Source organism: Strix uralensis, chromosome 1 (assembly GCF_047716275.1).
Source record: "Strix uralensis isolate ZFMK-TIS-50842 chromosome 1, bStrUra1, whole genome shotgun sequence".
Classification (NCBI taxonomy): domain Eukaryota; kingdom Metazoa; phylum Chordata; class Aves; order Strigiformes; family Strigidae; genus Strix; species Strix uralensis.
In genome coordinates, this window is record NC_133972.1 from 2,105,038 (window position 1) to 2,123,048 (window position 18,011).

The 18,011-nt window shown below is 50.6% G+C and overlaps 1 protein-coding gene across 5 annotated transcripts; it reads right to left on the bottom strand.

Annotated features, from left to right (window-relative positions):
* Positions 1-671: 671 nt before the first annotated feature.
* GUK1 (guanylate kinase 1) lies at positions 672-17,964 on the bottom strand. 5 transcript variants are annotated; one of them, XM_074865951.1, is made up of 8 exons: positions 17,904-17,964; positions 11,655-11,768; positions 8,773-8,814; positions 7,521-7,617; positions 2,733-2,871; positions 1,690-1,774; positions 1,293-1,378; positions 672-849 (listed from the first exon to the last, which is right to left on the bottom strand). In XM_074865951.1, exons 1-8 carry the CDS (start codon positions 17,944-17,946, stop codon positions 814-816), a joined length of 642 nt encoding a protein of 213 aa, XP_074722052.1. In that variant the 5' UTR covers positions 17,947-17,964; the 3' UTR covers positions 672-813. The 5 variants fall into 5 exon arrangements, with proteins under 5 accessions (XP_074722052.1, XP_074722228.1, XP_074722322.1 ...); XM_074866127.1 differs by lacking the exon at positions 17,904-17,964 and adding an exon at positions 17,870-17,895; XM_074866221.1 differs by lacking the exon at positions 17,904-17,964 and adding an exon at positions 17,686-17,800.
* Between the last annotated feature and the right edge of the window lie 47 nt (positions 17,965-18,011).

Consider the following 18,011-nt stretch of genomic DNA (forward strand, 5'->3'; position numbering starts at 1 on the left):
AATAAATATTTTCTCCCTCATCTTGTAGGTACAAGAGCATCTAAAAATCTACCTTGGTGAACAAGTACACATGAGTTACAAGATTGCTGCCAGAATGGCAGAGGAGAAGCTCACAGTACTTTTACCCCAGAAAAAGAGGCAGCGGATAGATCACATCCTGCAACCACTCCCTTCTCCTCTCGGCTTATTAAACAAACCCATCTGTTGACAAGGACTGCGGTTGGAGCAGCTGAGCTGTGCCTGCTCTGCCACCACAACACAGCCCAACACCGCAGAGGCTGAGGGCGGCAGGCACAGACCCACAGGAGCGCCTGGAGGAGCTCCAAAAGGAAGCAGGAACCAGAGGGAGCAAGAGGACGCCAACACTCGTGACATCAGGTGCCAGTAAAGATGGGAGCGCCTCGGTCTGCAGGTGCAAACGGGGGTCACATCAACATAAATAGCTCCCCTTTATTGCGTGGCATTAGCTGGCACAGCATGTACCTCCACAAATACTGCAGTGGGATCCTAAGCCACGCGCCGGGGCCACGGCTGACCAGACAGCTCCTCTACGGCCTCGCCGAACGGCTCTGCCCTTCAGCTGCCGATGCCGCGCAACTGCTTCCGCCCGCGGTACAAACCTGGGAGAGCACACGCTGGGCGTGGGGCAAACAAACACAAGCGTCACCGAGTTTTGTTTTCTTTCCTTTTAATAGAAACATCCTAGAGTAACCTGGGAGGAGGATCAACCTAAAGGGAATGTCTCTCGGAATAAAACAGTGTGACGTGCTTCGGGAATCATGTGCAAAGTTAAAATGTCCAAGGAGGCTCAGCTCAGGACTTCCTGGATTCTTCAGTCTTCTTGATTTCCTGAAAGGAGATCAGGAAAACAACTGAGCATCTGCCACTCTTTGGGAACAACCCATAGTTTCACAGCTCTGGAGACCACAAGCAATCATCTCCTCAGATCAGCTCCACAGCATCACGGGACCAAGCCCAGAGTATATCCACTATAGGGACAAGGCAAGGTTTGACTTTGAAGCATTTCAAAACCAGCACACCCTTCCGTACCGTCCAGGGACATGTGTTTATTTTGCTCCTAACCCAGTATCGCACTGAACCCGTTTCCCACTCTCAGGCCACCAATCCATCATCAACTCATACGTTCAACTATGTCACTCAGCAGCTCAAACCAGATCAAGTGTAGGCATGAGGTGACATTTCTGTGGCTGCCTACAGACAGACCCTCACCTGCCCAGCCTAGAGGTCATGCCTACCCAGAGAGAGAGGCAGAAAAGCCCCAAACTACTCACCTCCAGGAGCACCTCCTTCAATTCGGAATAGGCTTTTTCTAAATCATCATTAATAATGACCAAGTCAAACAGGCCAGGCTCTTTACCTAGAGAAGGAGACGAGGACCGAGGAGTTAGAGGAGAACAAGTTTCTTCCCTGTGTCATCTCTTGTGCACGACCCGAGTTCCTGTGGCATTTTAATATGATTTCAGCCACTGCTAACGTGCTTCTCCACCAACCGCCCACAAGGAACTGCAGTGGGAAACGATGCAGTATGGAGGTTAGATCAAACTCAGCTGCTGTCCAAGCCCTGCCAGCACTCCGTGGAGAGCACAAGTCAGATGTTCATGCAAAAACCAGCTCCTAAATCACCATCCCCTCTCCCTGCACACATCACTTGAAGGCACCTGGACTTACTAAGTTCCAAATCTACGCGGGCTGCAGTCAAACGCTTCAGTAAACTTTCTTCTGTTTCAGTCTTTCGGTCACGTAGTCTTTTTTCCTAAACCCAGGGACAAACAGATTAAAGAAACGTGTGTTCCAAACACTGCACGTAGAAACCCCTACGCGCCCCCCCCGCCCCCCACCCCCCAGGCCAGTGCTGTCTGCCGTTTGCTACAGTTGGCAACCGCGGTGCACGCGAGATAATGCTCTGCAAAGGGCGAGCGGCCTCATTTACAGCCCAGAACAAACCAGAGCAAAAAGATGAGTTTGCACTCAAGATCTCCTACCCAGAGCTCAGGTTCCCAGTCTCTTTTTCCCTCCCCCACAAACTTTTTTTTTTTTCCCAGGTACTGCTGGGAGATGAAATCTCTCTGCTGGGCTCTGGCATCTGGTGCTGTTGGCTTCCTCCTCCACAAACTGAAAGAGAAACACCGACTGCCTGATCTACTAAGAGCAAGAGGGGAGGGCCAGGCGTCGTGGCCTTCGCTGCCATGTACCCCTTGCGTGGCTTCAGCAAGTCTCATACATGTGTTGACACCCCTCTCCAAACCATGACAATGATTTCACCTATGCGAGAGGCACACTGCAATCATTATTATATAGGGCCCCGTAAAACCAGAGGGGTACAGGATTTCTGGTGCTGCAGAGAACCAGCCTCCCTTGGTTTAACTTTCATTGCTGGAGGCAAGCCTCAGCACAAAAACCTTCTCTCCCCAGCGTATGTAAAGGCTGGCCGTGCTGCGAAGGAGCCTATAACCCAGTGTAGGCAAAGGGCGTGGAAGCTGCACAGGAGGGACTGAAAAAACAGTGCACAGGAAGATTTATCCCTGGGAGCCAGAGGCTGGGGAGCTGAGCTGGGCAGAGGTAACAACAGTGTGCTCAGAAATGTCCTCCCCACCTATTCTACTGCCCTTAAAAACACACAGATCAAACAAGAAGGGAGGAACCCCCATGGCTTCAGAGCAAGACGCTGATTACCTCTAACTGCCTAACGGCAAAGGAAGGCGGTCGCTCACCAAGATGTCCATGGACGGAGGCTGCACGAAGATGTAGATGGGGTTCAGGTCTGTCCTCTTGATGTTCTTCACGCCCTGGATGTCGATGTCAAGGACGCAGATCTGGTTCCGGGCCTGAACAGCCTGCACTGCACCTTTACTGGGGACAGAACAAAGAGGAAAGGTGTCAGAGCATCCAGCCACAGCACTGGAGGTTTGGTGCATCCCCGTCCAGCAGCAGGTCTTCACCTCACAGGGCTCCCCTGTGCCCAAACTCTGGCAGGAGAGAAAAGCAAGCCTGCTCTGCTCTTGCTAAGCAGTCCCTCCAACTGTTCTCTGAGTCCCTGGGGTGGAGCAGGGACCTGCTGTCTCCTGCTACAGAGGCTGGCGAAACCACAATGGAAGGTGTGGAAACAGGTAATGTGTGACTATCCCACGATCAGCGTGGCTCAGGTACGGTCTGTAAAGGTCCTGTCTTTGACAAACACAGGAGCAACCTTCAAAGAGCAAACACACTGATAACTGTTCTTCTCCAGAGATTTCTGTACGCGTGCGCTCTCCTGGAGGACGCTTGATGGAGATGGATGCTCCTGCCTGGGACGCAAGATGCACAATGAAGAAAGTATTTTTTAAGTGGCAGTTCTTGTACATCGTTAAAGATGTATCTCTTCCCCAACACAGGGGAATTGCCTCGAGCTTGTTCCTGAACACTTGCAATTCTCCCTTGAAAAGCAGCAACGCCAACCCTCTCCCAGAGCACTGGAGGTACCTGGGCTAGTTAGTGGGTAGCAGCCCTCCTGGGGGACTTCTCAGTCAGTGTTTGCACAGTGCTATGCACAGATTCTCCAAGCCAGGGCTCCATGGCATGATGGACAGCACAGAGAGAAGCCCTGCCAGGAGCTCAGATGTGGCACTGCAGGTTTTGAGGTTGCAAAGTCAGGAGGTCATGCAACGGCAGCAGAGATTAAGATAAAATGCTGCCCTACAGCCAGCCTCCAACTTGCTTGATTCCCTGCCCAGACCCCGGGCACCTCTTTGGACCTCACCTCGTCACCCTGCACCACCAAGGTTTGCTCCCTGATGCCTTCTGCAAAGAAAACAGACTCCCTTGAACAAATGCTCTCGTGTTGTCCTACACCCCAGCAACGGGGAGTCACAGCTCCAGCGAAACAAGATTTGGGACCCCCAGCCTTCCTCCCACAGCTTGCACCAGCCCTGCTCCTGGCTGTGCCAGCTGGAGAAGACAGGGAAAGCAGCCACGGGTGTCACACCAGCAGCTGCTGTTGGCAGGGTGTGAGCAGAGAAGATGTGATAGCACAGACAGAGAGTCCCGAGCCCACGGCTACCACAGCTACACCACAACTCACTGCAAACACAGCTGGAGAGGACAGAGACAGCACGAGCAGAAGGAATAGGGAGCAGAGACAAGATGGAGAAAGCTGTAAAAACATCTGGGAGCTTGCAAGTCCAGAAAAGCCCCCCACGAACACAGGTGAGCAATGGAGCAGCCTGATACAGTGACGCTGTGAGCTCCTCAGCCCGGACAGTGGGGAACAGCAGGCAGACAAGCAGCCTCGGGGTCCCGCAGCCAGTCTGGTCAGTGCAGCGGGGTCCACTGCCTGCAGAGACGCGCCTGCGGTGGGGTCGTGGAGGTGGAGGGGGCCGGTGACCTTCCTCCTGACCTGGGAGTCCCACAACACAGGTCACAAACCCCAACAGGAAGGAGAAAGCTGAAGCGAAGCTGCGTGACAAGCATTATGCCCTATAAAAATACAGAGGCCTTGCCCAGGTGGGCAGCTGTGAGAGCCCAGATTTGAGCCTTATCCACTTCAAAGCCACAAAACCTCCTCAAAACAGCTTCGTTTGCCATCTGGTATCACCAAGTATTGACTAACTCCCGCTGCAATCAATCTACAAAGAGCCAGCAGCTATCAGAGCCCTGAGAAAGGAGAGACCCCTGCCTGCACTCTGATTTCAGCCTCCAATTTAAGGCAACTTCAAAGAAACCCTGGTTTCTGTAGGCAGGGCTCAGCACTATCTCACAGACAGGGACCTTTCAGGGCTCTTAATTTAAGCAATTCATTTTTAGTTATTTGTTATTATTAGCTGGTGAGATTCAGGGAGCAGAAACGATTGGCAAATACTTCAACTATTCTGATAAGTATGAGGGACTTTCTCCACTTTATCACACATCTAATTAGAAACATCCTTAGGCACTTATAGAGAAAACTAAGCTTGGAGAGTTTCTGTATGTTTTGTTTGCAAACAGGTATTTATTGCTGAGATGGTTTGGGTTAATTTCAGCCTCCCACCCTGCATGCCCACCACCGCAGGCAGTGTAATATGCAGAAGGGACTGAAGATGAAAGTGAGGGTCAGGGAGAAAGCACCTCAAAACCAAACCCAAGCACGTCATTTAATTTGATTAAAGTATTGAATTCTTGCAATTTTCATAGAAATTGGCTGAATAGAGGAGAGATGTCTTCCCAACACCCACCCTGAGGAAAAGGCACCAAAATCAACTCCACTTATATATCAGGCATCAGAAAGCAGGCATATCCTCCACACTGTGGCCAGCTAGATTAAGCAGGACACACGTGAAGGAAGAAAGCCTGGCCTATGCAGGACGAAGCCAGGGATTAAGGAGCTTGAACTCACTTTCTCCTTGGTGCTGGGTATTTGGAAGGTGAGCTGTCAGGTTTTGTTTCTCTTGCCAAACCAGTGACACTGGAAGTATCAAGGCCAGGGCAGGGGACTGTGCTCCTCCATCAGCCTCAGAGGGAGCAGGGCCAGACCCCTGCGAGGCTGCCCTAAGCTGCAGTGACAGCAGTGACACCTGTGCACCTCACACTAGAACAGCTACGCTACTGAAATGCAACATCACCAACCGTTCCTTCTGAGATGTACCTCTGCAGCATGTTCAGTCTGGGGGACTCCTGTTGGCACCTCCCCTGAGGAAACCATCAGAAGGAAACTTTCCTATCTCCAAAAAATCCTCAGAAAAGCACATTCAGCTCTAAGAAACGTAAAGTCTTCCTGTAAAGCATTTCAGGAAAATTTCTTTAATGCAATAGAGATAAAATATCTCCACAGAATCATCTAGGTTGGAAGGGACCTTGAAGATCATCTAGTCCAACCTTTAACCTAGCACTGACAGATCCCAACTACACCAGATCCCTCAGCGCTGGGTCAACCCGACTCTTCAACCCCTCCAGGGATGGGGACTCCCCCCCTGCCCTGGGCAGCCCATTCCAACGCCCAACAACCCCTTCTGCAAAGAAATCCTTCCTAAGAGCCAGTCTGACCCTGCCCTGGCGCAGCTTGAGGCCATTCCCTCTTGTCCTATCGCTTGTTACTTGGTTAAAGAGACTCATCCCCCCTCTCTGCACCCTCCTTTCAGGCAGTTGTAGAGGGCCATGAGGTCTCCCCTCAGCCTCCTCTTCTCCAGACTAAACCCCCCCAGTTCCCTCAGCCGCTCCCCATCAGACCTGTGCTCCAGACCCTGCACCAGCTCCGTTGCCCTTCTCTGGACACGCTCGAGTCATTCAGTGGCCTTTTTGGAGTGAGGGGCCCAAAACTGAACCCACTCATCGAGGGGCGGCCTCACCAGTGCCGAGTACAGGGGTAAGATCCCTTCCCTGTCCCTGCTGGCCACACTATTGCTGATACAAGCCAGGATGCCATTGGCCTTCTTGGCCACCTGGGCACACTGCTGGCTCCTGTTTAGCCAGCTGTCAATCAACCCCCCCAGGTCCTTCTCTGACTGGCAGCTCTCCAGCCACTCCTCCCCAGGCCTGTAGCATTACATGGGGTTGTTGTGATCCAAGTGCAGGACCGGGCACTCAGCCTTGTTGAACCCCCTCCAGTTGGCCTCAGCCCATCGCTCCAGCCTGGCCAGGTCTCTCTGCAGAGCCTCCCTACCCTCGAGCAGATCAACACTCCCACCCAACTTGGTGTCATCTGCAAACTGACTGAGGGTGCACTCGATCCCCTCCTCCAGATCATTGATAAAGTTGTTAAACAGGAGTGGCCCCAGTACTGAGCCCTGGGGGACACCACTCATGACCAGCCGCCAACTGGATTTAACTCCATTCACCACCACTCCAGAAATATTTAACTTCCCTCCTAAGCAGGCCTATTACTACAGTGTCAATTTTCTCACAATATATAAGATATCTGACTTCTAATTAACATTGCAGCTTAATGTTTTATTGATCATCAGCTCCAATGCAGAGGGCACTGCTATTTTAAAATCCACCTAACTCTTGAACCCCAGTCAAGGGTTCCATGCAATTTACCTATTCATAAGCAGCCACTTTACCAAAGCAACATGCGTATTTGTTTCACAGCAGCCAATACAGATATCATTGCTTCTGATCCTGAATTCATCATATTCAGACCATTAGTTAACACAGGGATAATCAGAGTAAGTCTCCATTCTGCTCGCTACTCTCTGCCAGCACTTGGAAAATATTAAGGAGTGTAAACAGTCTATGAAAATCACCCCTGTGTAGGAAAAGTGTTAAGCTTATTAACTACTTCAGCAACCCTCAAACACTGGAGGCTATAGAAAAATCTCATAACGCAGTGATGATTTAATTATGATGAGCTAACACTGTGCAAGAGTGAATTTTGCTGTCTTAATAAAGCTGACAAGGACCCTGCTATGAAAATGAAAGGGTTTGCTTATGGCAAAAGAATCTGGGTGTTTGGGGAAAACGGTGTTGCTAAGTTAAAACACTTTTTCCTTCATCACCATCTTGGCTGCCAGCCCCACCTGGGTTCAGCAGTGACAACATCAACTGCATACCTCGTCCCGTACATATTCCCAGAGAACTCTGCATGCTCGATGAATTCACCAGCATCAATTTCTTTCTGCATATCCTCTCTGGTCACAAAGTGGTAATCTGGATAGGGAAAACAGGAAAAATAGCCAGAAATTAACAGCTTTGAAAGTAAATTTCATGGTCAAAATTACACCCATGGGTCCTTAGGGAAGAAGGAACTTAAAACCTGCTTTGGACAATGTGGGAAGACTGCAGATATCTACCTCCTAATTACTGTATACAGCATCCCCTCTCCACAGCAATTTCCCAGACACCTGCTCAAAACATTCTGAAGCTTTCAATGTGGCCACAAACGCTGCTGTGCCCAGTTTTATTATATCCTTTCCCCTGTCTGGTGCAGTGGGAACCTCCCCCCTCTCCCCACAGGTGTGGAACACATTTTACAGCAGGACTGCCAAGGCCTTTAATTTGAAAGCATTTATGATTAAAGACTAGAATGGGACAAGAGAGAGGGGGAGATAAAAGGGGACATCAAAAATCAAACAAACTAAAAAGGAATGTTTCTCTATCTGTTGTCAAAATTTCTCCCTTTCACTTCAGAGTGAAAACTGCCATCAGAAATTTAAGAACAAACCTCACTTGATTCTTTCTGAAATATGCAAACAAACCAGAAAACAGAGAAGAAGCTGGCCAGCTGGATACAAGCTATTAATACAGATAAAGACATCTCATTAACCAGCTGCATTTCCCAAAGCAGCGTGAATTTGAGGCATCTCACCAGAGCTACCTGGCACTTTGGAAAATCCAGCCACTCAATGCCCAAGTATGGACCAGGGCGCTTAAACCAAGAGCCCTGCTGTGGAACCCTCGGCAAGTGAGTCAGAGAGAGAGTCTAGAAAAGAAAACTGGCAGCACATGCTCTGCCTCTGGTAACATTTCACTGCTTAATTAAATTTTGGTTTTGTTCTGACAAGTCCCTCCCTCTTTGTTATCTTCTCTCCAACACAGGGCACAAGCTGCAGAACAGCAGTAAACAGCTACTGTCTCATTGCCACTGAGATAAGAACAAAAGTGTGTGCACGTATGCATATTTATATACACACTCTCAAATATATTACCGAATGTCTGCCTAAGGAAATGCACCCTATAAACATAAATGTGGAACTAACTTATCTGCTAGTGGGGGTTCATGGATGCACTTCACATCAACTTACAATTTGTCAGAGGAATTATTTGCCAAGTCCAACGAGACAGGCCCAACTGCAACACACTCACCTTTACCATTTACTTCGCCGGGTCTTGGCTGCCTCGTGGTATCTGTAAGCAAGAAACATCCTTGCAAATTTTGTAGATCACCCAAGAAAGTAATAGTATGAAAGAAACAAAAGCACACATGCAGCAGATTAACCCAATCACATAGTAAGCTGATCCTCTATTTAAAATGATCATAGCTTCTGGAATCAGCTAGTGTAACACAGAACGACATGCAGGATCGGCCTTTAATCGAAGAATCCTAGATAATCTGAAAACAATCAATTAAGATTGTTAGGGGCTGAGCGGTCAGTGTGGGACTTACCAGGCTGGGCTTAGTTTTCAGCTCTGCTACAGCCTTCCTGTGTAATCCTAGACACGTTATTCAGACCTCTGCCTCAGTTCAGGGGAATTAGCGGTGCCCTAATTTGCAGAGTTATCTTCATTTTAAAAGATCATGCAGCACCTACACTGGTGCTTAAAATAGTCAGATTTAATGAATAGGGGCAAACTCCTCCACAAGGTAGGCGAATAAATCAGACAGCCTTTGAACCCTGCTGGAAGCTGTTCAAACTTGTATTATTTTAAGTACATGCTCTGCAAACCAGAAAGGAGCTGATGATCATTATGGAGGGCAACACCGATTATTTTATTTAGGACCAGCAGGAGTTAAACTAATAAAATAAGGCTTCAATCACCTGTAAGTTTTTATAAAGCACCAGTTGCCAAGGTCTTAAGTGGCCTATGGAGATTTAGAAGAAAAATATCTACCAAGAGGCAACCCTGGGGAAAATGATAAGGTTTAGTTTGGACTGCGATGAGAGATTCAGTTGAATCAAGAGCATGGGATGAAACACACAAAAGGAAAGATATTTTAAAGTTTTTTTCACCTCCAGTAACATTAAATTTTTAGAGATCCAGCATGTGCTCTTTCAGAGTGGAATGAATCTGATCTCACAGATCTCAAAGCAGCATCCAAAGCGTTAAGACGGTAAAAAACATTTTGGTAACGTACTTAAAAACACCTTATGGAGCTCAAGGGAAAATCAGGCGAATGAGCTGTGGACACAGCCCAGATTCTGACCTTCAAGGCGTCATTCAAGAAAAAGGAAACAAAATTAGTATTGCAACAGACAAGCTGCCTGAAGAAAATTCCCTGCACTTACTCTGTTGTGGACACAGGAGGGCTTCAGCACTGCCTGCAGGCAGGCATGAGTGGGTCTAGCCGGACAACCAGGGGTTATTTTCACATTACAGGGAATGATCCCAGGTAGGGGGGAAAAAAAAAAAAAAAAAAAAAAGGACTAAAAGGACTCTTGGCCAGCACTTGGTGACCGACATAGGAAAACTCAACAAACCACCCACGCAATGGCAGGAGGAAGAACGTATGATGCAGGTGATGGGGTGAACTTTTTCACTGACTGACCCAGTAATGAGATGGGCTTTAGAAAACTCTTTAATTTTAAATCTGAGACTGGTGTGCAGCCCCTGGGCTGTTAAAAACTGGCTGGATGGCCGGGCCCAAAGAGTTGTGATGAATGGAGTTAAATCCAGTTGGTGGCCAGTCACGAGTGGTGTCCCCCAGGGCTCAGTACTGGGGCCAGTTTTGTTTAATATCTTTATCAACGATCTGGAGGAGGGGATCGAGTGCACCCTCAGTCAGTTTGCAGATGACACCAAGTTGGGTGGGAGTGTTGATCTGCTCGAGGGTAGGGAGGCTCTGCAGAGAGACCTGGCCAGGCTGGAGTGATGGGCTGAGGCCAACTGGAGGAGCTTCACTAAGGCCAAATGCCGGGTGCTGCACTTGGGCCACAACAACCCCCAGCAGGCTACAGGCTTGGGGAGGAGTGGCTGGAGAGCTGCCAGTCAGAGAGGGACCTGGGGGTGTTGATTGACAGCCGGCTGAACATGAGCCAGCAGTGTGCCCAGGTGGCCAAGAAGGCCAATGGCATCCTGGCTTGTATCAGAAATAGCGTGGCCAGCAGGGACAGGGAAGGGATCTTACCCCTGTACTCGGCACTGGTGAGGCTGCCCCTCGATGAGTGGGTTCAGTTTTGGGCCCCTCACTCCAAAAAGGCCATTGAATGACTCGAGCGTGGCCAGAGAAGGGCAACGGAGCTGGTGCAGGGTCTGGAGCACAGGTCTGATGGGGAGCGGCTGAGGGAACTGGGGGGGTTTAGTGTGGAGAAGAGGAGGCTGAGGGGAGACCTCATGGCCCTCTACAACTCCCTGAAAGGAGGGTGCAGAGAGGGGGGATGAGTCTCTTGAGCCAAGGAACCAGCAACAGGCCAAGAGGGAATGGCCTCAAGCTGCGCCAGGGCAGGGTCAGACTGGCTCTTAGGAAGGATTTCTTTGCAGAAGGGGTTGTTGGGCGTTGGAATGGGCTGCCCAGGGCAGGGGGGGAGTCCCCATCCCTGGCGGGGTTGAAGAGTCGGGTTGACCCAGCGCTGAGGGATCTGGTGGAGTTGGGAACGCTCAGTGTGAGGTAATGGTTGGATCTTCAAGGTCTTTTCCAACCTAGATGATTCTGTGAAAATCCCCATCACTTCCCACAGGTGGATGGAAAGATTTGGCTTTTGAAGCAAAGATGTGGGGGGGATTTTGTTACTTTCAGAATCAAGAATCACTCAGAAAAATCTCCTCACCTCTCTGAGCTGTGTTTAGAGGTGTGGGGAGTCACCAGACCTGGAAAGACTGCTATTCCAGACAAATCTTAGACTTGCCACTCAACAGCAGCAGTAAAAGGCATCCTGACTTATTTAAACATCCGAAAGAGCCCACAGACAGACTAGGACACAGGCAAGCCACCGAAGCCCGTTACTTGGGGCATGAATACAGCTACAGAAGCAGGCTCTGGGCTGGCGGCCCTGGAGTTCTCCACTGCCCTTCCCCAGAGACATACTCACGGGAGACACTGAAGCCGAAGACGTTCTCGTACTCTTTAAGCAATTTCTTTAGCAAAGTGCTCTTCCCTGCACCAGATGGGCCACTCAGAACTACTGGTCTCGGTCCCTGCATGGCTAGAGTGACAGAAAAATACATGTCTGGTTAGAAACATCCATGAAAAGACACAGCTATGGATTCCCAGAGGTGCTGGGTCCCACAAAACAGTGTCTGTCCTTTACCCTCGGATACAAGTTTCTGCAAACAAATCTGAAATGATAAAAAATCGCAAGCCTAGAACTAATAGGAAGTAACTGAGAGTGCAGGAAATACCAGGGAAATTAAAAAAACTAATAAATCAGCAAACTGGCTGCAGACAGCAGGAGGTGCCACCTCTGTACGGCTGCAAAAGATCTGGGCTGGGAGCCCTGAGGGCTCAGATACCACTTTGGAAAGCAGACAAGGGAGGCCACCAGCAATGCAGCAGGACAGCTTCACTTTGTTTTGCTGCTGGCCCCAATTCTTACCTGGGGAACAAATATCTCAGACAAATAAAGAACGTGTATCACTGCAGCAGACACTCCTTCTCAAGGGACTGAGGTTAAATTCATCGGACATAACCCAAAGGAGGAGGGGAACTGGGCTCCAGCTGCCACTAAACTGGGATAATTCAAGCCAGCTCTGTCCTAGCTCTGTTTTCTGTCACCAGGGTTGGGTCCCTCTGGGACTTAAATCCTAGGGAAGACTTTTTCTAACAGGAGGAAAATGCTGTTTGTGCCTGGTGGCATCTCAGAACATCATGGGACATCCACACACACTGGGCAATGCCAGCTTAATACCTGTTCTTACTGACAGAGATACAGTCACAGCCGCTTCCCTCTCACGGGAAGAGGCCTCAGGAAAGTTTGCAGGAGATGCTGCCAAGAACAAAGGGCAGAAATCAGCCAGCGTTGCACATACACAGCTCCGAGCGAGGGATGGGATGCCCATGAGATCACCACACCTCTTATGTTGCCCATTTACACCCTAACAGGTACAAACTACAAGCCTATGATGGACAGTTACATGTTTCCTATCAGTCCTGGGATAAATATCCACACGCAAAGCCGTAAGCAGACAACGTACTGAAGCCTAGACCCAGAAGTCCAGCATATCCTCCACCACTAAACCCCAAAGCCTTGCAACGACAGTCTGAACACGGGTGTGATCTGGGACATGAACAAGCTTTGGGGTTTATTTCCATATTTCCTGGAGCACTAACTCTAGCGCAAGGTGTCTCCTGGCAAGAGAGAAAGATTTGGTTCCTGGTACAGGAAAAAAAAAGGCAGCCTGGGGCCACACAGACCTTTCTGCAGTTGTTTCTTCAGCCAGAAAGAAACCAAAAATGGGTGTTTTCATGTGCCTGCCTCTCTGGGGAGGAAGAAAGGTTAATTATCAACATGTGAATAAAGAAGAAAATCCTGTACAACAGTGCAGGGGGTACCACTGGGGAAACCTCATCCATCAACAGCAATTCAGCAACGTCTAAACCACAGGTCATGACGAGAGCGGGACAAATCAAACAAGCCTCTTTTTCCTATTTAAAAACAGCTACTTTCTGCAAGCAGTAAAGTCCCTGGAAATGCATTCTTTTTTTTAACCTCATTGGCTGGGTATGACCTCAGGAGCAATCGGCCGACAGACAGTTTAATGCCTTTGCATTTTAAATTAAATCATAGCAATGTCACCCTGACCTTACAAATCACTTTTTAAACAGCCTTAAGCCGAATGCCGTCTCTTACAACATCAGCCGCAGATCATGGGGCAGGCTAATCTAGCCGGGCTGCCTCCCTGACCCCAGCCTGCGTGGGCTCATCCCCAAATCCCTCCTGCACAGCTCTGCGATGGCGCAGACACCCATCAGGCAGCAAATTATATGAGTTTTTCCCTCTTGTACTTGTCTGACCAGAGTTTATCTAAGCCTGTATGAAAGGAAGGGGCATTAATACTCAAAGTCTAAGCAGATGCCAGCAGCAGCTAACATAGGTGTAAAAATACCCATGTTCACTCAGCACCAAAAAGGAAACTTTTTTTTTTTTTTCCCCCCGATAGTGTCCTCCAGGTGCTGCAGCCCCAGAGATCCACCAGATCAGACATTCTCCGCAGAGCTCGGAGGACCAGTCCCATCGCTATGTGCAGGACCATACTGCTGGATTAGGCTCCATCATCCAAAAAACACAACAAGGCCGAACAAACTCTAGGAAATCCTTTTGGGGACCTGTCCTACCTTTCCCTTAGGCCTTGAGCTTTAATAATTTTCAAATATCACATGTTCTGCCTAAATGTTCAATACCAGAAGAGGAAAGCACACCCTCCTGCATCTCCTCACCAGCAAAATGCTATTTAGTGCTTGCAGCAAGGAAGTAGACAGGCCCTCGCCGAGTTGTCCAAAGCATCTCCCTCCCCTCTGCCCCCACATAAATAAAACTCACAAGCCCTAACCATTGCTTGCCAAACAACACAGAAGAGGGGCCACACAAAATTTGTCACACTGCAGTCATCCCAGTGCCCTTCACAACACGTCTGCTCCCAAGCCATGCTCCTTCATCGCACGCCGGCTTCCTCGGGCACCACTGAAAGCCCCACACGTGACATTCGGACACCAGCACGGGCCCTGCCCAGGCGTTTCACATCTTTCCCTCCACCGTGATCCGGCTGTGCCGACAAGAACTGCTGCAGATGCACAAGTCCCAGCCTCTGCCTGCAGAGCCCAGCCAGGGCTCTCACATCCCAGGCAGAGGCAAACAAAGCTTTCCTCTCTCCCACCTCAAGATTTCATCTGCCCTTTAGCAGGCGCCGATGGGACAAGGGGAATTTAAAGCTGCCCAAATCACCTGCAATCATTTCATTCAAGGCCAGACAAACTGGGAAGGGGTAAGAGGAATGAGCAGACAGCGGGCTAGCAGCAGGCTCCAACACATCCTTACCTTTTGCTTTAACTCCCTTTCAGACGAGGTATAAAGTCCAGCTCCTTGCAGCGGCGACAAGCTCGCAATAGGAGCGAGTCGGCGCAAAGCTGGGCTATTTGTGAGCTGCTTAAAGCCTTAATTACCGAGCCACAATTTGAAGATGGCCAATGAAAACTGCTCGCTGGTCTTTAATCTCCTCTCACGGTTTCTCCTCCGCTCCCTGCTCTCCCGGCTGGTAAAGCTGCAGTCAAACACCGCTAACAGGCTGACGGGTGCCGGCACGTGCTGGCCTGGTGCTTTGGCAAAGAGTGAAGCTGTCCCTGTCCACACGGATCACACGTCCCCCGCCGTCACCAGTGTAAACGTAGAAGGGGAAGGGCTGCTAGCTGTGGGTCAGAGGGAGGTGTGGGACCTCCAGGGCGAGACCGCCAGCTCCTTCAGGTTGGAAGGGGCCTCAGGAGGTCTCCAGCCCACCCTCCTTCTCACACACAGCACATCTTTAGCCAGTGCTGCCCACAGACACCAAGAATGATGGGCTCTTAGATAGCCCCGATAACATCGGGCATGAAACCCAGGCTGCAGAGCTGCTACGCTCACATTACACACCCAACAACCGCCAGGTTGAGGCAACTCTTCTAGAAACACTCAGTCTTGGTTTTAGCCAGGATTTCACCTTCTGCAGACAACAGTCCTCTTCTTTTAGACTGAAGTCTGCACAGCTCTTGCCTCCAGACACTGCTTCGCCTCAAGTCAACGATGAGGCTATTTATCCACCACGAAGGTGAGAGGGGAACTCCTTCTCTTGCCCACGCAGACCCAAACCCCAGCCTCCAAACAGCACTTCTGTGGTGGGCCCCTGCAGGGTCTGTGCCACCCTGGTGCTGGTGGTGCTCTTCTGCCCAGAAGAGCACTGCTGGGACATCAGGGCAAGATGGAGATGCTCCCCTTTACCTTACTCCCTTTTTTTCCCCAAAAATATTCAGAACTAAAGTGAGAAAAGACACACAGGTTGAGATCACACGTCTCACTTCTCTGGGAAATGGGCTAGACCAAGGGACTTGCAGGTGCTTCCTCCTCCCTCCCTCCCTCCAAAAGCATCCCTTCTCCTTTGCTGGAGATCTGCAGAGGAAAACAAGAGATCATTTAGAGACGGAAAAAAAAAAAAGCCATTTCCACTGCCAGATGAAGGAGATAGGCCCTCATGGGTGGTAGAGAGCAAATACCTGGCTGGTAAACTAGAAATCTGTGTCAGCGCTGAGCAAAAACAGCTCCCACGGAGCATTTTCAGAAGGTGCCCAGCACCCGGCACGGTGTGGGATTCTGGTAGCAGCTGCTCAGGGCCGGAGAGGTGAAGGATGAAGACGTCCTGGGAGGGCGAACAGAGGAGATATCTCTGCCTTGAGACGTGAACAGCACAGGCGTGGGAGCTGGTGCCTTCACCTCTGCCATCAGATTTGGTTAAACTCACGCTCTGACCCCGAGAAATCGCTCGTAACGACAAGCCGGTCTGTACACAGATATTACCACCCTCACTGGGCTTCTCTGCTCCCCCAGCCCTGTCAAACACAGCTCCTCCACCTCCAGCAACCTGAAACCCTCAAAAACCACACGTAAAGCATGAAAAAAGCCCGAGAAGCCAGATCTGGTGGATACAGAGGTTTTTAAAACTCCTGTTTGGCTCCCAGCCCAGTCAGGCATCCACACAGCCCATTTTCAATGTCTGCAGCAGTAACATTACAGGTGCATATTTTGAGCAGAAGCTCAATTTTTTTCCATTTGTTCAGATTTCATCATCTTCAGAGCAACCAGCCTGCAAACATCTAGCACAGAGGATCTCTCACCTCCAACGGCTTTGGATCCAGCCTAACACCACGTATCACCAAAACCACAGTGGGCTAAAGAGCAACACAGCTATTTATTAAAGATCCTCATGTGTGGGGTGGTGCCACACCTGGGACTGAGGACAAACGGCCACATAGACCCCACCTGGCTGCAAAAAGACAAGGTGGTCACTGAAGGAGGATGCAGGAGGTTGTCACTAGAGTGAGGAACGTTTCCCAGTCTGCCCCTGCCTGCTAAACTTGCCCTGGATTTTAACTGGGAGGTGGCAACACAACCAGTAAAGCAAAGGACAGACATCACAAGAGTTAAACAAAATTAATGCTGATTAGCAGAGAGGCTTTACAGAGAACGTAAAGGCCCCTTATAAAGTACAAAACAGGATGAAAGGACAGTTTCTCTGGAGACCCAAGAAAGGTTTCCTGGATTAGGATTATAATCCCATTCCCTATTTTTAGCAGGTTCGTTATAAAACTGCCACTCCCACCTTTCTAAATTTTGGGACACTTTCTGAAAATCCAGCCCGGCCAGCCGCAGTAACACAACAAAGTTTAGCACTGTCCAAGAGCAGGCAAAGGCTCGGCATCTCGATGTCCGTGAGGAGCCCGGAGGGCAGGATGTCCCCTTGGCCAGTCAGATGGCCGCTCCAATGGCCACAGCCCCGCATCCCCACTCATTCTGCCAGGGATCGGGTGGGTGAAAGCTCCGGGGCTTCACCTGCAGCTTCGCAGCGTGCAGAGACTGCGCAGGACAGTGCTCAGGGGTCCTGCCCTAAAAGCTTAAATAAAGGGAATTATCTGCAGGACTGAAACAGGACCAGAGCATCCCCACCACAGTACCTCCTGGCCGCCTTTTTCCTAGCAACCATCATCTAAAAAGCGCTAATTAGCCACTGACTGGCTGCACAGATTCACTCCTTGCAGGGAGCAATGATTGAAGCAGGCGGAACAAGAACCACTCGCTCAAGGTCACTACAGAAATCAGCTACAGATGAGGGCAGGAGTCACCCCAAGACCGTGTCCTACTGCAAAACTGGCCCAGTTTAACCAACCAGCTGGTTTGAGCCATTTTACCCAGCTGGGTAAGCGTCCCCCGAGGTGAAGCTCGCACAGGTGTGGTTTTGCCATCCACGTTTCCCCACACGGACCTTTATTTTTGGATTCCCGAAGGGTGCTTCCCCCAAAACCCCCGCCTAACCCCACCGTCTCACGCGGCCCCACCACACCCAACGGCCGCGGCGCGCAGATCCCCGCTCGGCTTCTCTCACCGGGGACACCTCGGAGCCGCGCACCGCACCGCGCCTCAGCACCCCGCAGCCAGCCGGGCCCCTCGGCCCAGGACCCTCATGAGGGGCTCAGCGCCCCGAGGCCGGCTGGGCCTCCCCCGCTCCCCCCGCGCCGAGCCCCCCCCAGGCCGGGCCGGGCCCCTCAGGGCAGGCGGGAGCTCCGCACCCTCTCAGGCCGGCGCTCCCCATCCCGCGCTCACCCGCCGCCCGGGCGATGGCGCCGCGCAGCCGCCGCCAGCTCATGAGGGGCGGGGGGGGGTGGGGGTGTGTGTGTTGGGGGGGGAGGGGGGGGGTGTCGGTCCCGGCAG

Bases quoted from the DNA above. Each gene is read 5' to 3' on its own strand.
- GUK1 (XM_074865951.1), bottom strand. From the start codon at position 17,946: ATGAGCTGGCGGCGGCTGCGCGGCGCCATCGCCCGGGCGGCGG. The intron at 11,769-17,903 runs GTGAGCGCGGGA...CTGTCACTCTAG, and splicing joins CGCCATCGCCCGGGCGGCGG to CCATGCAGGGACCGAGACCA. The intron at 1,775-2,732 runs GTGAGCGACCGC...CCCTGGGTTTAG, and splicing joins CTCCGTCCATGGACATCTTG to GAAAAAAGACTACGTGACCG.